Source organism: Macrobrachium nipponense, chromosome 1 (assembly GCF_015104395.2).
Source record: "Macrobrachium nipponense isolate FS-2020 chromosome 1, ASM1510439v2, whole genome shotgun sequence".
NCBI lineage: Eukaryota > Metazoa > Arthropoda > Malacostraca > Decapoda > Palaemonidae > Macrobrachium > Macrobrachium nipponense.
In genome coordinates, this window is record NC_087200.1 from 37,946,810 (window position 1) to 37,966,476 (window position 19,667).

The following is a 19,667-nucleotide window of genomic DNA, read 5'->3' on the forward strand; positions in this document are numbered from 1 at the left end:
CATAAACCACATAGCAAGTGAATGTCCGACACTTGCACAGAACCAGTACAAAAGAGGCATGATTCAGTGGCAAAAGCCCTCCACTGGAGCCTGTGCAAGAAACACCAGCTACCTTGCAATAATAAGTGGTACAAGCACCAACCTGAAGAAGTGATAGAAAATGATCAAGCAAAGATTCTCTGGGACTTTGGTTTCAGAACAGATAGAGTGATAGGTGCAAATAGACCAGACGTGACGTTGATTGACAAAATCAAGAAGAAAGTATAACTCATTGATGTTGCAATACCATGGGACACCAGAGTTGAAGAGAAAGGGGAAAAAATGGCCAATTAACAGGACCTGAAAATAAAAATAAGAAGGATATGGGATATGCCAATGGAAATTGTACCCATAATCATAGGAACAGTAGGCACAATCCCAAGATCCCTGAAAAGAAATCTGGAAAAACTAAAGCCTGAAGTATATCTAGGACTCATGAAGAAGAGCGCGATCCTAGAAACGGCACACATAGTAAGAAAAGTGATGGACTCAAAAGGAGGCAGGATGCAACCCGGAACCCCACACTATAAATACCACCGAGTCGAATTGGAGGACTGTGATAGACAAAAAAAAAAAAAAAAAAAAAAAAAAAAAAAAAAAAACAATAATAATAATAATAAAGTAGAAGAGGAAGAAGACATGATATACAATTATACAATAAGTTTAACACATGTCCATCACACAAAATAGAAAACAGAGTACACAGTCATCTGTTAAAGTCTGAGTGGAAAAGGAATGGCTTCAGGATTTAAAACAAAATCTCCAACTTTGTTTCTTTTTTAATTTGCTTTAAGCTAACATTTCACTCATTTGTGCATATCACATAAACAAATATGGTACAATTTAACAAAAAAGACAAAAACTTAATTATTCTGCACAATACGTAAAGATAAACAATATAAAAATAATCTATTTTACAAACACAAACCATTACTTTAAGGAATACCAATTTTCCTGGTCAAGGCATAAAGACCAAGTAGTACTGAATTACCAATAACAAGCAATTAGTAATGAGAAATATGTAGCAGATACTAAATCAAATGGCATTAACATAATTTCTAAGCCACCCATCCCACAGGTTCATATAAAATATGACTTGTCATTAAACACAAATGAATACCTTCCATCACAGAAAAATATAAGAGCATAAAAAACATGCAAAAGATCAGAAAAAGCTAAACAAAATAAAAAAAAAATATTCTGAAATTACCATAGTTTGTGTCCAATCTAGAAAATGATACTACTAATGTATCTTCAGTTCTACTTTTCCCCTCCCCTTAAAATTTGATGAGGTTATTAATCACCACCCTCATGAGCTAAAAGATTCTATACCAATGAAATCTGGCAAGGCTTTCTGTACTATGCATTATCAATACTGGAGGCAGCTTACTATAAAATATGATATTATAACAAAATAAGGTTTTGTATGTACTACCCAGTCATTATATAGCTATAGTTTCCAACGTATGGCAGCCTAATTCAAGTTTCACAGATAGTGCTTCGATTGTTCAGTGTAGATAAAGCACTGTCCCCCAACGGCAATACTAGGAGCAACTTAGCAAATTACTTCATTCTGTTTCATGCATAATGTCCATCAGAGGGGAGGCAGGTGGGCTCTGATCATATAATTACTGTCTAAGTATATACAAAACCTTATTCTATTATCAAAATATCATTTTTGTATATGAGACTTACCCAGTAATTATATAGCTGACTCCACATTGAAAGGAAGTGGTTCATGGACATATTCTACTCCAAAGCATTATTTGAAAATAGAAAAGTTGCTAGCATTGAAAAAACAACGCTTGTCATTCCTATTAGTTAAGAGAGCTATGCAGATGAACACTGCCTCTGGTTGGCACTCATCTTAACTCGTAGTGGTGTGGCAGTAGAGCCATGGGTTGCTTCCTACTTAGGGGAAACCTTGCATCCACGGGAATGCTCCTATGGCTAGCAAAGTATGATAAGTGCCTGCCCTTGCCTTGGGCGTAGCACCAAAATAAAACAACCAGAAAACACTGAGACTTACACTGAAATAAAGTCAAGCCCCATCCACTGAGAGTGGTGGGTGCTCCAGGCACACTGTACCCCCTGACTCTCCAAACTCAGCAAGTAGAGCCGACTGCGCCAAAAGTTTGCGAGAACTTGCCACTTCTCGCCACATGTCTGAGTGATCGAAACTTCCTGTTCGAATGGTGGTTAACGAAAGATTCCCTAGTGTTGAAGAAGATGAACGAGGTGAGGAGTGGAAAACGCCAAGCGAGCTGAGGCAAGGGATTGGGCGCCTCAGATGGTGCTGAGCGCCTGTACGGGGACTGATGCTTGAAAAAAAAAACGCCCAATATGAGAGAGATTCGAGTGGCTAGGTGCTAATACCTGGTGCTCATCATGAGAACTGGTACTATTCTGATGAGCATCTAGGACAAAAGTATTTGAGAAGGCTCAAATATACAAATGCAGGAGCAGAATTCTAATTCACTTCCTCTTCAGCGGACAAGAAGTCTGTATCTCCACCTTTAAGAGCATAGAGAATTGTGAAGGTGAGGGAGTCGACACACCTGGATGCGAACACCTGAGAGAGGACTGGCTATCGGAAGCAGAAGGTCGCTTACGATGCTTCCAACATCTAGGTGCTAGCACAGGGCATTGAATATAATACTAATCAAGTAAAATAAGTAACCTTCCTTTAATCTGATGCCTACTGAGCACCACTCACTAAACAGCAGCATTCATTCAAAACCTAATAAAGTATGACAAGTTTGACCGAGGGGAAAAAACCCCCATCAGACTCCCTTCAGTCGAATCAGCTGAGTCACAAGACGAACACCAATTGTGAATCGAATCAGCCGAGTTGAGAATCGAAAATAGACAGAGTTGGATCAGCTGAGACACGAGCAGAACATTGATTGTGAGTTGAAAAAGCCAAGTCATGAGTCAAAAATCGATTGAGAGTCAGATGAATATTACTGCAAGGGAACGAGGCTTCATCGACTGAATAATACCTCTTCAGAGATCGAGAGCCCAAGGAATCACACCATCTGCCGTGATCTATTAGGTGACGAACCACTGGAATAAGACGTCAACTGTACACTAAGATACGCCTTTCCAACCGCATTCGGTCGAAACCTATAAACTCACGACAAGTTTGACTGAGGGGGGAGAACCCCTCCTCACTACACATCCAACAAGAAGCCTTTTCAATGGCTGCCTACTGATACCTGGGAAAAGCTACAGGTTCAACCAAGGGGGCAACTACCAGGGGTAACCCCCTCGCACTCCCTTCGACTACCAGTGTGTCCTCTCCTAGGCTGTTCTTAGCCGTGAGAAGGAGCAGGACAGTGACTTCAAGTCTAGGAGATCTGAGGGGGCAGATAGTCACCTCCTCTAACACACATCCAGAAAGACACCTTTCCAGCAGCTGTCTGTTGATACCTGGGACCTACAAGCAACAGGTTCGACTGAGGGAGTGACTACCCCCGACCTCCCTTGGACCTCCTGTACGTCTTCTCCCAGGTGCTGGGGAGCGGGACAGTGACTTTGTCTAGGAGAATCGAGGGACAAGCAGCCACCTCCCCCACTGCACAACACTTCACTGTTACATTGGTAATCCATGATATAATCGAAATAAAAGCTGGCAAAGGCATGGGAAGGAAGCGATGGAGCCAGGTGCAGGTGCAAATGATAAAGATCGGAGGAGTAATGGGAGAGAATTGGCATTAGGTTTGAGAGGTAGAGGAAGTCGGCAGACCACAGGCGGGAGGTGAGATACCGGCGCATCTGGTAATCTCAGTTACTGATTACTTTCATGAAAATAATTGATAAATAATCAATTACTAACTACATACTTTATATATATCACTATGTGGAATTCTGGTATCTAGGCCTGCAACATTCATAATGTATGAATACATCAGCCTTTCACATACTCAGACATGCATTTAAACATAATGTAAATGTATGCATAACTCCAAAATAATAATAATTTTATATCAACAAGTCATTTTTGCATTAAGTATAAAAGCCAATTGGACTCTAGTATACTGTAAAAACACTGCTTTTATCCTCCAATTAGTGATAAATGAATAAAACAAATATTTACAAAAATATGAAATTGCATTTCATGTATTCAGATGTATGTATGTATTATAAAATAATGTACCCTCCTATATATACATATACATATATATATTATACTAGTATATATATATATCAGTAACCAATTATGTACGTGTCCCGCTAATTGACTCAAGTGGCCTGTGCTCTAGTCTAACTGACTTGAGTGGCCACTGTGGTACAGTGCACCAAGTGAGCTCAAGGCTATTGACTAAAATGTGAAACATTCACAATTGCGTGACGCCAGGATATACCTCCATACGCTGAGGCCATGTAAGCCTTCTCTCCCAAAGTTCCCCGTAGCCAAACATTAACATCATTCTCTCCTTAATACTTTCAACCTCCACACTTTCACAAATTACTTTAAGGTATCTATATTTACCAACGGCTTGCGACTCTAATAGCCTATGGCTGGTAAGCAAAATCCTAAAAGCAAGGTTTAACCTAAAGGAATTATGTAACCTTCACAAATTACTTTTAAAGGTAATTATAAACCAGCGACATGCACGTAGCCGGTAAGTAAATAATAAATGCAAAGGTTCTAAGATACAAGAATGGAATAACATTCGAGAATTATTTTAAGGTAATTATTTACCAGTTTCAGGCTAATGACCAATGGCTGATAAACAAAATCTAAACACAAAAGCTTTGCCTAAAGGAATGATGTAAAATCATGATTACTTAAGGCAATTATTAACCGACGACTTGCACATAGCATAAGCCTGGTAAGTAAATTTTATATGCAAAAGTATTAGTCCTAATTGAATGGAGTTACATTCAAATACTATTCCTGGAGAATACAAATATCCAGCTTGATGATCATCTGAATTAAATAAATAAAGGACAAGACTCATCCTGCTCGAAGGCTACGAATGTGTTCCGGTGGTTGTGTAACCGGAAAATAAGGACAAGCTGCTGTAAGCACTCGATGTTTAAGTCAAGCGTGGCAGGAAACAGAATGAAGTGCTTTGCAAAGTTGTTCCTAGTATTGCCGTTGGGGGACGGGACTGTATATCTACAATGAACAATCGAAGCTCTACCCACAAAATTTGAAATAGGCTGCCATACATTGGAAACTATAGCTATATAATTAATGGGTATGTCTCATATACAAAAACCTAATTTAATTTAAGATATTGCCACATCAATCTCAAATGCACTACCCCTGACAGACATTTTCTCAATATTCACGTGACCAGGTAACCCCATAAATCTGCCACTGGCTCCTATATATGCAAGATACATTTGGTACTATGAAGCAGCAGCTCCAAATGCTAGAGCTAAAAAGTTTGATGAACTTCACATGTTAGATATAAATGTTTTTCTGACGCATTAACACTATGAATGCTGATATACAGGCATAATTATGACAAGTGATATTGAGAACATGTAATTACTATCATCTGAATAATATTATATACAAAAATAAAAATGTGGATTCTGCTAGTAAGCCCTATGGGAACATTTTTAGACCCAAAGCAAGTCAGTTCTCAAGTTCTCAGCAAGATCACAAATTTTAGAACCTGATTTGCATGCAAAGAGAAATATGATGAATACATACTTCATACATAAAGCAAAGATGGCAGTGTAACTAAAATGAATAGGTAAAGTTCAATTCCAGGCAGTGTTTAAGTCTACCTGAAAAATATTACTCTCTTGATTTTTCAATTCTTCAGTTGTCACCATCACTACAATACATTTCTTTGATAAATAATTACCGTACTATGTACACAATAAAACTGGCCTCAAGGTAATGAATATGGTTTTCTGAGACTTTCACTACCTGATCTGATAAAAACTGCCTTTGGCAACAGAAAGCATGTAAATTTGGTCCCTATAGTCTGGCTTGAATTGGCTGCTTCCTGTTAGCTACTTTTTCCAAAAAATGAGTTACTGATGGAGCAACATGGCTTGGTTCTGTTAAATGGACATGATGGCAGCCTTCAACTATTTCAACACTAAACCACTGGGCATTTCTTCTGTAAACTTCATAAATTTTATTCAAAGATTCTATCTGAAACATATTTGTGCCTCTTGTTGCTTGGATCAATAAGACTGGACATTTAATTGCTGATATTATTTCTATCCATTTTTTCCCACTAATAAAAACCAAAAATGTTGGTCTTGCTTTTCGATCATGACTCCAAACATATCCATTACTAACTTCTTGAGCTGACCTAGGAAGTAAAATTTGCGCCGCTTCTTTATCAATAGTCGCATCATCACTGTAACCGAAGACACGAGCAGCTATTAAGCGATCTATGGCTTCTTTTTCAGAATATACCAGAGGAGGCTCAAGGGCAAGTTTCTCTGATTTAAGAAGATCTTCAGCATAGATCTGGCACTGTTCTATAAATCCCCTTGTTGACTGTGGAGCAACATAATCAAAGATGATCAAAGCACTTACAAGTTCTGGAAAAATTGCAGTGAAAACACATGAAACAGCACCTCCCATGCTATGTCCCATTAGTATAAATTTTTTCCAACCAAGTTTAAGCACTGCTGTTTTTATATTAAAAGCATAAACAAATGGGTTGTAATGAGCCCCAAGAGGGAGATGATCTGACCATCCATGACCAGGAAAATCTAACACTAAGACTTTAGTTTTAGAAGGCAACAAGGGAACTAAGTTATCAAATGTGTTGCAATTATCCAACCACCCATGCAAGCCTACAACATGCAAACCATTATCATTATCAAGCCCTGTACCATCAACTACGCATGTCTTGCCACGAAGAGTTCCCCAGCCAACATTTACTTCGACATCATTCCACAGCACTGCCTCCTTTGCCATTGTCAAAAGAGGATTAACCTGAAAAAGTTGAATCTACAAAGGATACTCTCTTTACCATGGCTACTCTTTACTATGCAGCCAGTCCTAAACTATAGTGAAGAATAATTATCTATAATTAGGTCTTACAATATAAATTTCTTCAAACTACATAATATATGCTTTTAATAAGTATTAATTTGTCAGTTTACATGAGACTATTCTGTATTCAGCGTATTCGGCTCTCCAGCAGACAGACCAAAGAATGAAGTTCATTCCCCTAAATCTGGGTATGTATTTGGAAAACCAAGTGGGTCCCAGCAGTGTTAAATCATTCTTGTGTTGTCTCAACACACCACAGAAAATATAGGGATGGGAGGAGGGACCTTCATGCAAACTGATGAATTTGTATAAAAAATATTGTTCAAAATTCCTTTTGTTATCATATAAAACCCAACAGTTTACACTGGCTTTAGTAGCTACTTATAAGGAAAGATTTTTTGTGAATTGCGAATCTTGAACCAGGGTTCAGTACTGTAGTACACATCTTTTTTTCCATGCATGCCCTTTTCAATGACTCATAGATCAGAACATCCCAAAAGAGTAAACTAATGAAGGAAGGATTACAACCTCATAGACAGCAGGTGATGTAGACGGGACTATGTCCCATTCAGAAATATTTAAAACTGGGCCTGGGACTACCAAAGGTTTATTAGAGTACGTATAAGACTAAGGAATTGTAAGCCAAGTGCCTCAGGTAAAACTTAACACATGTAGTGGGTGATTACCAAGAACCAAAATTCTTTATGGCTTCAATTTCCATATATTTCTTAAAAGTCAATCATTAATCTCAGGTGCTAAAGCATTGGAAATGTTTTCTTAAGCACTGAGAACAGCCTTTCTTAACTAAAACAACTGTATTCATGGAGAACTCAATCTTAGATATGCTCATGTAACAAAAAGTGATATAGCTTAGTGCTAACGCTGAGAGGCGACAAAGCCTAGAATGTAAGACAGACTCAAATTCTTCATCCTCCATTATGACCTGATACCAACTTCCATGGTCCTTGGTAACTCAAAGCCAATGGGCAGAAACATAGAGAAACTCCATCTACTTGAGGATGAAAACCTCACAAATCAAACTTAATGCATCATTATAAGAACCCTCACTATGTTGTCTAAATAGATATTCTCCTCATCTGACAACACACAGCTCCTCCAGGACAAAGTCAAAACTTGCTCTCTTTGATGAAAAACTGTCAGTCCTTTATAGTGAAGAGTGTCAAGGGGATTTGTCAATTTCTATTAAAGAGTCCTTGCTTATGGATGAAGGTGAAATGCAAACTCTTGCAAGAGGTCGTAGAGCTAGTAGAGGCACAAGAAAACCTGACTAACACTGTCAATCAAATGCGCCATTTTCTCTACTCTAGGAACTCTATTATGGTGTTGTTTGAGATAAGGCTGATTTTTATAATAAAATTAGATTTTATACATACTTACCAAGTAATTACATGTAGCTAAGTTTTCTACCACAGCAGTCAAAATATTACAAATTTTGTGGCAGCGCCACAATCGCTAGTGTAGGTGGACAGGACCCGCACACTTTTGGGACTGTAAAACTGCAGAGAGAACCAATTTCTTTGACTATACAATAAGGGTAATTATAACTGAAAGATTTGTATGAAAAAATGTAGGTTTTCAAAACTTAATTGACTTCGAATGATACATCAAGAAGTGGATGCAATTCAACATTACAATGTAAAAACTAGAGATGCAAGATTGGTGGAGAATTTTAAGAAAGAATAGCAATTGCTAGAATTCGTCAAATGTCAGTTTGGCTTTACATAAGGGAAATTCATCTTTTTTATTCTGTTACTAAAAGGGAAATTCCTCTGAAAAGCACAAAAATCATAGCATAATTGCAGATCTTGAGAAGGTTCTTGACAGAATACCAGGATAAACAATTAAATAGGCACTAAAAAGGCAGAAAGATTGTGAATTAGACAGACTAAGTGAACAAGTGAAGTAGTATAAAGAGAAGACAGTGACAAGTATTATGCCACTCACTGAGACAAATATTGGTATCCATAAAGGTTCTGCAAATTCCTTAACTGTTTAAGAACTGGAGGAGGCTACAAAGAGATAAAAAAAGTAGGTCTCGAGGAGCCACTATATGCAAATTACCTGATTTTACCAGCAGAATACAAGAATACAACTACTATTACAAATCTGTTTAACAAAACTGCTAAGTCACACTTTTATACTATCAAGGGGATTGCCCCAAAGATTTGTTCTGAAATACATGAAATATGAAGCTGGCTCAATTTAAAAATAAGTTGGCTAAGAAGAAAGATAGCCAAATGAATGGAGAAAAAGTAAAAGGCAGGAAAGACTAGCTGGAGCCTGAAGGACACTGCAAAGAACATTCACACCATCTGCAGTACAGTAATGCATTCGTTAGTGATACCACTCTACAGAAAGAATGAAGATTAGAAAATGGAAAATTACTGTTAGTTAAATCAAGCTTATGGTGACTGAAAATGAGCCAAAGGTAAAAGCAAAGTTAAGAAAGTAGCAGTGTACGTGCTGCAGCATAGTGAAGGGGGTAAATGAAATCATTTGTGTTAAATGGTGTCACAGGAGATGCTCAATATAGTAAATGTGAATATTTAAGAATTCTTGATATCCTGAATGTAAAACATCTCACAGTAATAAGAGGAGGGAGACAGTGAGGGAGGAGGACTGTTTTTGCAGAAGGACAGGCTTTGAAAGATTATAACATTACTTTTACCTCAGCAACATGCCAGAGTGCAAAGCTAGCACAGTCCTACCTCAGTTAACATATGATCATCAAGGTTCTGCATATTCCCTTACTGTTTAAGAACAGAAGGAGGCTACACTGAGATTAGAAATATAGGTCTCTACGAACTACTATAAGACGATAACCTGGTTTTACAAGTAGAATATGAACCACTATATACTACAGATAACCTGATTTTACCAGTGGAATACAAGAATACAATTTCAGTCAAACCTTGGTTTTTGTACGGCTCTCTTTCGTAAGTTTCAGTTTTTGTAGACTTTTTCTACAAAATTTTGACTTGGTTATTGTAAGTTTCCTCGGTTTTCGTGTACTCACAAATACTCCATCTGGGGCCTGGAGTGTGACCAGACCCCATATCAAGTGCCCAAACAAAGCATCCCATCTTCTTTCATGACTCATTCTGCTTTTGTGTTTGTTGTTTTTGTGCTTTTTATTTCAATTTTATTCGAGTGCAACTTCTAAAAAAGCCATCATGGGGCCAAAGAAAGTTCCAAGTGCTACCCCTTCTGTAAAAAAAAGGTGAGAAACACTATAGGATTTCAGAAAAAAAAGGTAAGAGACACTATAGAACTTAAGAAAGAATCGTAGCAAAGTGTTGGAGGAAGTTGCATGCCAATCTCGGTGAGAAAATGCCTACAAGCACTGCTGTCAGTGAATTTAAGGCCAGCAGAGGCTGGTTTGAAAAATTCAGTGTGCCTACTTCAGGGATTAAAGACATGTTTGCAAAGTGGAATGATGTAAAAAATTTTGTGGAGAGTTATCATCCCAAATAAGAAGTTGTAATTCATCTCTCTAACAAGTTCAATGACAATGCTGTGTTTAACTTTAAGCAAATTTTAAAGAAACAAATGTCTGGACAGTTTTGTTGTGCGACAGGGATCCAGTAACTCTCAAGCTGGTCCTAGTACCCGTAAAAAATGAAGAGGGGAAGTAACCTCAGATAGTTCCAATAAAAAATGAAGAGAAGTAGCCCCAGATAGTTCCTTGATACCTGAAGTCCTTCTGGAGGGACATTCCCCTTCCAAACAAAAACCTCTCTTCCTCCCTCTCCCCTCCTCTCCGTCTTCCATATGGTAACAGGTGTTTTCCATAAAGGTAAGAGTGATGTTAAATGTTCATTTATTCATTTCATTAGTCACTTACGTATATTTATTCCTCATTATTTTCTGTATGTAAAACTGTTTATTCCCTATAAAATGTATTTTTTGTTAATATTTTTGGTTTTCGTACGTTTCGGATTTCGTGGGAGGTTCTGGGACAGATTATGTACGAAAACCGTGGTTCCACTGTATTACAAATCTGTTTTTACAAAACCATTAAGTCACACATTTATACCACTTTCAAAGGGCTGGCCCCCAAAATTTGTTTTGAAATACATGAAACTTGAAGCTGGATAAAATTAAAAATAAGTTGGCTGCATAAGTAGAAAGTGGGCCAAATGAATGAAGTGAAATGCAGAAAGTAATACAGCTGGGACCAGACACTGTAAAGAATCATTCATACCACCTGCAGTAATGCACTTGTTAGTGATACCCCTTGACAGAAAGAATGAAGAGGAAGATGTAAGCAAAATTATGCTTATAGTGACTGGAAATAAATCAAAGGAAAAAGCACAATTAGGAAATAGCAGTGTACATAGGGCAGCAGAGAGAAGGGATAAATAAAATCATTTGTGTTAGATGTAACATATGGTGTCACAGGAGGTGCTTAAGAGGGTGAAATGTGAATATTCAAGAATTCCTGATATCCACAATGTAAAAGATCTCACAGTGATGAGAGGGAGGAGGACTGCTTTTGCAAAGGACAGGCTTTGGAATATTATAACATTACTTTTATCTCAGTAACATATGCTGAGTACTGTAACTGTGCATAAGTCATCATGCCTCCTCAAAGGCTAGAGATGCCAGCAAGACAGAGAGAGAAAATTTCAAGAGATTTTAAAGAAAATAACACAAAAATATGAAAGTGATGTCCTTGTGCTTGATTTGGCAAAGGAGTGTGGGATGGAAGAGCAAATAATCTTTATTAAATGCAAAAAGGCAATAACAGGAGCTGATGTTGCTAAGGGAGTGAAATCTGTTATGAAACAAAAGTCTCAAACAACTGGCTGAGAAATTGTTATTAATTTTAATAAGAAAAACAGTAAGCCTTATGTGGAAACAAGACAACTGCAAGCTGATTTCTTGACAACCACCCCTGGAATGGATGATGAGACAAGTAACACTTCAAAGCCAGTTATAGATGGTTTTAGAAATTCATGAGAAGTGGCATACATAGTGTGGTGTAGTGACAAAGATGCTGCTGAAAAATATACCCATGTATTACAACATCATGTAAGGGCTGAAGGTTTAGTTCCCCAACAAGTGTTCAACTGAAATCTAATAGGTCTGTTTTCAAAGAAAATACAAAAAGGGACCTACATCATCCTAAGGAAGTCACTGCTATAGCACAACCAAATGAAGGACACACTAACTCTTAATTTCCAGGAATGCAAATGGAGATTTAAAATAGAAACCTTTGCTTACCTACCACTCAAACTGAGAGGTTCAAGAAAAATTATATACCAACAGTACTAATGGAAAAATAAATGTACGTGTAATGTGATAACAGTTAGGCCCAAGTAACAAGGCAATTTTTCAAGAAACACCTTTAGGAAAAAAATTTACCTCTGAAGGCCCTAATTGGGATGGATAAAGCCCCTGCTCATCCTCCAGGGTTGTAAGTAGAGTTGCTGCAGGAATTTAACTTTACTGTATACAATCAGTCCTTGCTCTTAACATACCTCCTCTCATCTTGTCCATGGACCAGCTTGTCAATTCAAACTTTAAGAATCCCTAGACCCAAGTAAGTACTATTCCAGAGGTGATTTGAAGTGACCTCCGATACAGAGCTGACCCTCAAGATGTCTAGAAGAACCATTTCAACATCCTCCACTACATAAGGATTATCGAAAAAGCCTAGCATAAGTCTCTTGCACGACCCTGGAGAAAACTGTGGCCAGATGCTGTTAAGAAAAGAGACTTTAAAGGCTGTGAGGCTGAGCATGTTGTGGAGGATATTGTCTCGGAGCAAGTCAGTGAGGTTGGAGCTGAGTGATGATGATGTGTAGTTAATGAAGGAGCACAAAGAACTTGCCACAGAACTAAGGGCCTTCAGAGGGAGCAGCAACAAACATCAGCAGAGAAATTTTCTTAAGAGGAGGAGAGAAGAAAGGGTGTCTAATTCATTAATAAAAGAAATATACTATCATTGGGAAACATGCAAATTTTCTTGCAAAATATCACACTGAAAAAGCTGTAGAAAACTGTGTTACAAAGTTGCTGAATAACAATGCTATCTCACTTTAGAAACATTGTAGAATGCACATGAAAATAAGCAACACTGGACAGGTTTCTGGTTAGAAAGACACACAGGGAGTCTCAAGATGAAAGCAGAAGAAGAAAGAGACAGAAAAGAGATACAACTTCACAAGCACAGTTGCATACTAATTTTATGGAAGGGGAGTCCCTTTTCAAGCAATAACATCTTCCTTCTTCGCCTTCTCCACCACCTTCCTTGCACATACACTATCAATTCTCAAATACAGGTAAACTGAAAACAAATTTGCATTTGTTTCATCTTTTTAAGTTCTTTTTTTTATCATTTTTACATAGTAGTCACCTATCAATTAACCTGTGTTTAATTAATGCATTTTTTATTTAATGTGAGCTAAAAAAAAATATAAAAAAATGTTTAAAAAAACACAAATTTCGATTTAACACGAATTGGCGCCAAAGCTTTGTTTTCAAATCACCCGCACGTCAGTTCAGCAGACAATGGCCGTCGACATAAACAAAGACATAGCACAGTTCACTGTATATATTTATTTATTCATCAATAAAGCAAAAGACTTTGTGTACTATTGTATTTATTAACAAAGCAAAACACTTTATTTATTAATAGTGAGAAAGATTTTGCTGTTTTTCTTTTTCGTCTGACCTACATAGTACAGGTATTCTCCTAGCCTAGCATATACTATGGTATATTGTATACATATGAATACAATAACCTAGCCTACAGTATACTCTATACAACATGTATGGTGCAGTAATTAATATAAGCCAATTCTGGAGGTTTAATACATTCTGACTGTGATAATTCAGTACAAAAAAATAAATAAATAAATAAAAAATAAATAAGTGGACCCTAAACAAGAATCACCTTCGTTCCAACATTGGCATAATTGAGCAATGTCTGGCTGCTGATGGCTACGTATAATTACAGATGTAACAAATATGCATCTTTTCCATGAAACTTTTAAAAGTTATACATTACTTCACTGTATCCAATAATACTGTATGTATTCTCATATTATTGTATTTATAAAATAATAACATGTCCGTCAATGTTTTGGTTTGGAAATCAGCTGATGGCAAATACAAGTTTATTTTGCCATATTTACCTCGATTCTGTGCACATTTTCTTGCTTCTAGTTAGCATAAATGAATATCTAGATACTTTACTTATATGAGACAAGGTCATTTTTCATTATACGACAATTTTTTAAATCATAGTTTCTAATCCCCCAAAGCATTAAACATAAGGTTTTCTTAGGATTTTTAACAATGTTCTGGCTTACAACGATTTTCAGTTTACAACGCGTCTCAAGAACGGAACCCTGTCGTAACCCAGGGACTGCCTGTATATGTTTATACTCATATTTAGGCTAGGATACTAAATCATAGCCAAACAAACATTTTTTGCTGAGCCTCAAATAGTTACATTACTGATAAACTAGCCTATATAAACCATTATACCAACACTAACCTTCATGTTAGGTTATTTTACCTTATAAGCAAATCAACACTCACTCTAAGCATAACTTTAGAATAACTAATTATAATTACAATTTCAGCATCCAATTCAACACGTTACTTAAAAAACCACCACTTAGAATATAGCCCCATGTTCTAGACTACTATTACATTTGGCATATTCTAGGCTTACAACTTTGACTAATAGTGTTAGTAAGGGTTCACTACTTAACACTATGAATTATCCGGCTTGGTTTATTTCGGTCATACGAAATATGGCAAAATAAAACTAAAATGGTGTAGCCTGTTTATCTACTTCTAGGTACCTATCACCGAAAATTTAAGTAAGTATACTTAGTTAGGGTTATTTAATCATCTTTAAGATATACTATCTTAGGTTACGGGGTACAGATAATAGCCATTCCTCGTCTAAAATTACTTGTCCTAAATCGGCTAGGCTACTAGCTCATTGTAGAGACAATTATCTTAAAAGATTAACTAAATTAATAATACAATATGGAGTAGTTTTTTAGGCAATAAACTACAAAAAAAAAAAAAAAAAAAAATTAAATAACTTTTCACGTTCATAAAGGCTAGCCTGGAATATGTATCTCACTGATCACGTGCTCTAAACAATACGGGATGGGTAAACAAAATACCAGTTTTTGTACTCACAACAAAATTTTCTTGTTCCACAGTTTTTAAGCTGTTTTAACTAAATCTTAAAAATAAGCAATTAACTTTCAACTTTCGGCGATTCCATGATTTCTGGAGAACAATCTCAAAGAAGAAATTTCCAAAATAGAGGAGCACTGGCTGAATAGACTTACATCTGTGTTGACCGGAGGAGCAATGGATTCTTGTTTTTTTTGGCCGGCCTGAGCATAAAACAAGATGGCCGGTGCGCATGTGCAATAGTCACTTCTAAAGGTTTTGATGTAGGAAACTGGGTACAGTTTAGCTGAAGATGAGATAAAATGCCTTCTTGTCTTTGAGTCCATTAAACTCTATCCCTTTTTATAGTGTTTATCATTATGGCAAAATACCCAGCTAAAAGACATTTCTTTGATATTAGTCTGATCACTGCTGGGGGGCGCTAGTGTACACCATGGAGGGTCAATCCTTTGAGGACGAAACAGCAACAACGCTACCAAAAATAAGAATATTTTTTGCTTTATGGCTACACATACTATATTGTATAAAATCTGACCTCAAATGTAATTATCAAAAATTAGCAACAAATTCCTCTTACATTCCTAATTTAACTGAAATGGAAGCACGCAACTTACCTGATAAACCTACTAAAGATGAATTTAAATGAAAATACCACTGGGTTTAGTAAATGAGATGATTTACTACACTGTGGAGTGTTGTCCAAGTTGAAGATGGATTATCATATTACTGAATATGAGAGATCTACAGCTACCAACATACTGCATGGGCAACCTGTAAAATAAAGTTACATAAACAATGATGAACTAACAATTAAAAAATCACAATTTTTAAAAGTAAATTGTATTTTTCCTAACTATACAAACCTGAGGTTCTTTATAATAGGAACTGCTTATGGCAAAGCTGGGACACAGCCATTCAAACTCTTGAACAAGGTGGTTAGGCAGTAACTACCGTCTGGTAAGTGGGGAGACCCGCCTGCTTGGATGTAAACATTCCACTTTGCCTTTTGGCCCAGGTTTCAGATTGAGGGGTGGCATGAGGTGGGCATTATGTAAAGGACCTCAGGTATGTATAAAAATACAATTCAATTTTAAAAATTGTGATTTGTTCCTACAAAATATAAAAACCCTCGGTCCTTTACAATAGGAAGACTCACCTATTGTAGGGAAGAATCTGAGTGAGTCTCTTGAACTGACTGGAGTTCAGAACACCTGGGCTACTCCTCCCGGTCGAAAGAGGATGGAGGAGCGCCCTGCCTCTGATGATTTGATCAGAATATAAGAACTACAGGATCAAGAGTCAGACTTCTGGGTTTTTTCAAAAGAGTGAGGAATCATAACATATGCGAAAAAGGCTGGGAAGAATATTAAGTCGAAGGCATAGAGGCAAAGATCCAAGAAGGGTTTGCCTATTGCCAGTCTACTTCTCCCCTTTCTTCTACGATTCTAACAGGAAAAATAGAAAGGAAGCTTGATGTGTAGACTTACCGCATCAGACGCCAGTCCAGCAAGTGTAGGTTCAAGTCCTATTCTTAGCCTGAAGGAAGAAATGTATAAGAATGACGAACAAGGAAGGAGGAGAAGGAGAAGCCAGTCACTCTAGAATCCTTCTTACCTCTAGAACCTCTAGAAACTTGTCCTCTTAAAGGAGCCGAGTAGAAAACACAACTTGTTGAGCAGCCAACACCGGTCCAAAGGGAAAAAAGGGTTCCAAAGGCTTGTGAGCAAGACTCAAAGGTAGAATGACATAAATGTGGTAATGATGAAACCACATCTATCTTCCAGTCAGACACATTCTTCGGAAAGTGAGGAAATGACTAAGCCACTGGTACCTTGCACTTTTGGGGAGAGCGCACAGGTGATGTCATCGCCAGCTGCAGAGAACCTCCTCCTGATCTCCGAGCAAAACCAGGAGAGACATGTCCTTAGACACTTCTCCATTGGTGAGCCAGTACTTTAGAAGGGTATCAGCATTCTTGTCAAGGATGTCAAGTTTTCCAAAGGTACAGCAACATACTAATAGAACAAAGTAATGATTGATCTGGATTATCAATTACAAAGTCCAAAGTGCAGGGGACCATGGACTCAAACCCGTCAACAGATGATTTCGGAGTTCACTGCTACAACTGAGCCGAGTCGAGACATTGATACCCACCTTTTGAAGGGTGATATTGAAGAAGATCCATGCAAATCGTCTATCCTCTACACCAATGCCAGAGAAAGATGAGATGCAGTCTTCAAATACATAACTCTGATGATTCTTGCAAAAGCGTGTGCACCCTAAACGAGAGTCAGATGCCATCTAGAGACCTGAGGTTGCTGTGATGGCATGACAGAAAGAGGTTTCTCATCAGCAGTTGAATCTTGATTGAGGAGAAACAATACTACTTACGTGAAAGACAAGGGAGAATGTGGACCTACGTCTTTCACAACTGAATCAAAGAGAAGTAACTCTTGCGATTCTGACCAGAGAAAAAGTCCCATCAATGACACCAACCAGCTGAGATGGCTCCAAACCCTGGATTACTACAGAGGACTGAAAGGGTTATCCTGCTATTTATGCTGCTGCTCAGCAAGATAGCCTATGGTTGCAAGGAAAGCTAGAGAGTCTTTTAGCTGTGAAGAACGGGGATTGGACTGCCCGAGGAACGGTTCGTTTATCATCACTGGTACTGAAAGTTGGGTCAGGAAGGAACTCCTCTCATTGCCTTGGAAGCAAAGTTGGCAGGTCGGGCGACAGGCGAAGTCTTCCGTCATTTATTTTCAATTCAGGGTGAACAATGTTCGTTGAACGGCTCATAAATTAGAAAAATATAGGGAAGACAAAAACTATTGAGTTTGTCTGAAAAAATCATTCTGAGTCATCACAGTGGCAAATGGGTCAGGTGCAATGGAGCAGAAGACCTACAGACTTCTGTTATAATGGGAGGTAAACAGAAAGATGATAAGGAGTCTACTGAGACAGCTCTGTCTGATGATTATCACAATGCGTGTGTGGAGCACAAGACAGGAATCCTAAACGAGTCAAATGCATCCTAGAGACCTTAGGTCTCTGTAATGGTTAGATATAGAGTTCCCTCATTAGTAGTTAACCCTCGACTGAAACAATACTAAGACGAACAATCTCTCTGTGAGAAAGCAGTACCCTGCCCCTCACTTGAATCCAGAGGCTGAGTTGCTTGCTACTACATTTCATCTTGAAATACATTTGACTGATAGAGCTATCAAGTGCACAACAGTTACCCTTGGGCACCTGCATGTTAACCGCAACAGGAGGGAAATGAAACCCTCTTGTTCAGTGATAAACACCACTGCTGTCACTGGGTGCCTCAAAATCAAATCCTGAAACTCTCAGGAGGCCTGAAAAGCTGCCTTGAGTTTCAGGATATTGATGAAGAGGTTCTTATCATCTTGGTCACACACCTGAAGACAATGGTGCTACATGTATGTGCCTATTACTTGATCAGTGCATCCAATAAGACGCAAGCTGCAAAGAAAATATAAAGTATATATTCAAAGGCTACTGTTGATCAAGCACCAGCCTAATTCTGATAAATGCCACTGCAGTCACTGGGTGCCTCAAAATAAAAACCTGAAACTCTCAGGAGGCCTGAAAAGCTGCCTTGAGTTTCAGGATATTGATGAAGAGATTCTTATCATCTCGGCCACACACCTGAAGACAATGGTCCTAAAGGTATGTGCCTATTACTTGGTCGGTGAATCTGAGAAGATGCAAGCCCCAAGGAAAACATAAAGTATACATTCAAAGGCTACTGTTGATCGAGCACCAGCCTAATTCCTACCTCATTATTTGAGAGAGGAAAAGGATTAAGGACTGGATGCAGACCTCCTTCATTCTATAATGAAGAGAGTGAAGGCATAGCTGTCCTGAAGGGAGGCTTTTATGGTGACAGCAGGATACTGAAGGTGACTAGCTGTTGGCCAAATTGGCTGCTCCCGAAACAATAACACATGAGAGATGGAAGTTCTATGGAAGACAGCCGAGACCTGGGAGAAAGTAGGTACAGTGAACCCTCTGTATTTGTGGGGGATGCATACCAAATGCCCAAGCAAATAGCTAGAATCCACAAATACTTAGAATCTCCCCCTCTAAAAATGCTTTTAACTGCCTATCTTGAAAGTTCAAATACCAAATGTATACTTAAAGTATCATTCCACATCAAATACAGGGAGTTCCAAGGTTACGACAGTCTCGGCTTACAACGTTCCGAGGTTACGACGCTTTTCAATTATATTCATCAGAAATTATTTCCAGGGTTACGACACATGTTCCAGGGTTACGACGCATGCTCCAGAGTTACAACACCTACAAACGCTGATCTGGCAGATGAAATGACACCAAAAATGCAAAATAATCAATATTTAAAGGTTTTTTTGATGAAAAATAAAATAAGAATGCAGTTTACATAGTTTTAAATGCACCCAAAGCATTA

The 19,667-nt window shown here is 37.9% G+C and overlaps 3 protein-coding genes across 3 annotated transcripts in view; all 3 read right to left on the minus strand.

The window, feature by feature from the left end:
• LOC135219241 (serine hydrolase-like protein) overlaps positions 1–6,964 on the minus strand; it is a 40,067-nt gene extending 33,103 nt beyond the window's left edge. The window contains exon 1 of the mRNA XM_064255837.1: positions 6,862–6,964. The gene's annotated coding sequence lies outside the window, so the exon portion shown is untranslated. The remainder of the gene's footprint in view (positions 1–6,861) is intronic.
• The window catches only part of LOC135219243 (serine hydrolase-like protein), a 79,382-nt gene that overhangs the window by 30,456 nt on the left and 29,259 nt on the right, over positions 1–19,667 (minus strand). Inside the window, exon 2 of the mRNA XM_064255839.1 lies at positions 15,829–15,985. The gene's annotated coding sequence lies outside the window, so the exon portion shown is untranslated. The remainder of the gene's footprint in view (positions 1–15,828; positions 15,986–19,667) is intronic.
• On the minus strand, positions 801–6,946 carry LOC135219240 (serine hydrolase-like protein). The gene has a single exon (XM_064255836.1). The coding sequence runs from the start codon at positions 6,944–6,946 to the stop codon at positions 5,987–5,989; it is 960 nt and encodes a 319-aa protein (XP_064111906.1). The 3' UTR covers positions 801–5,986.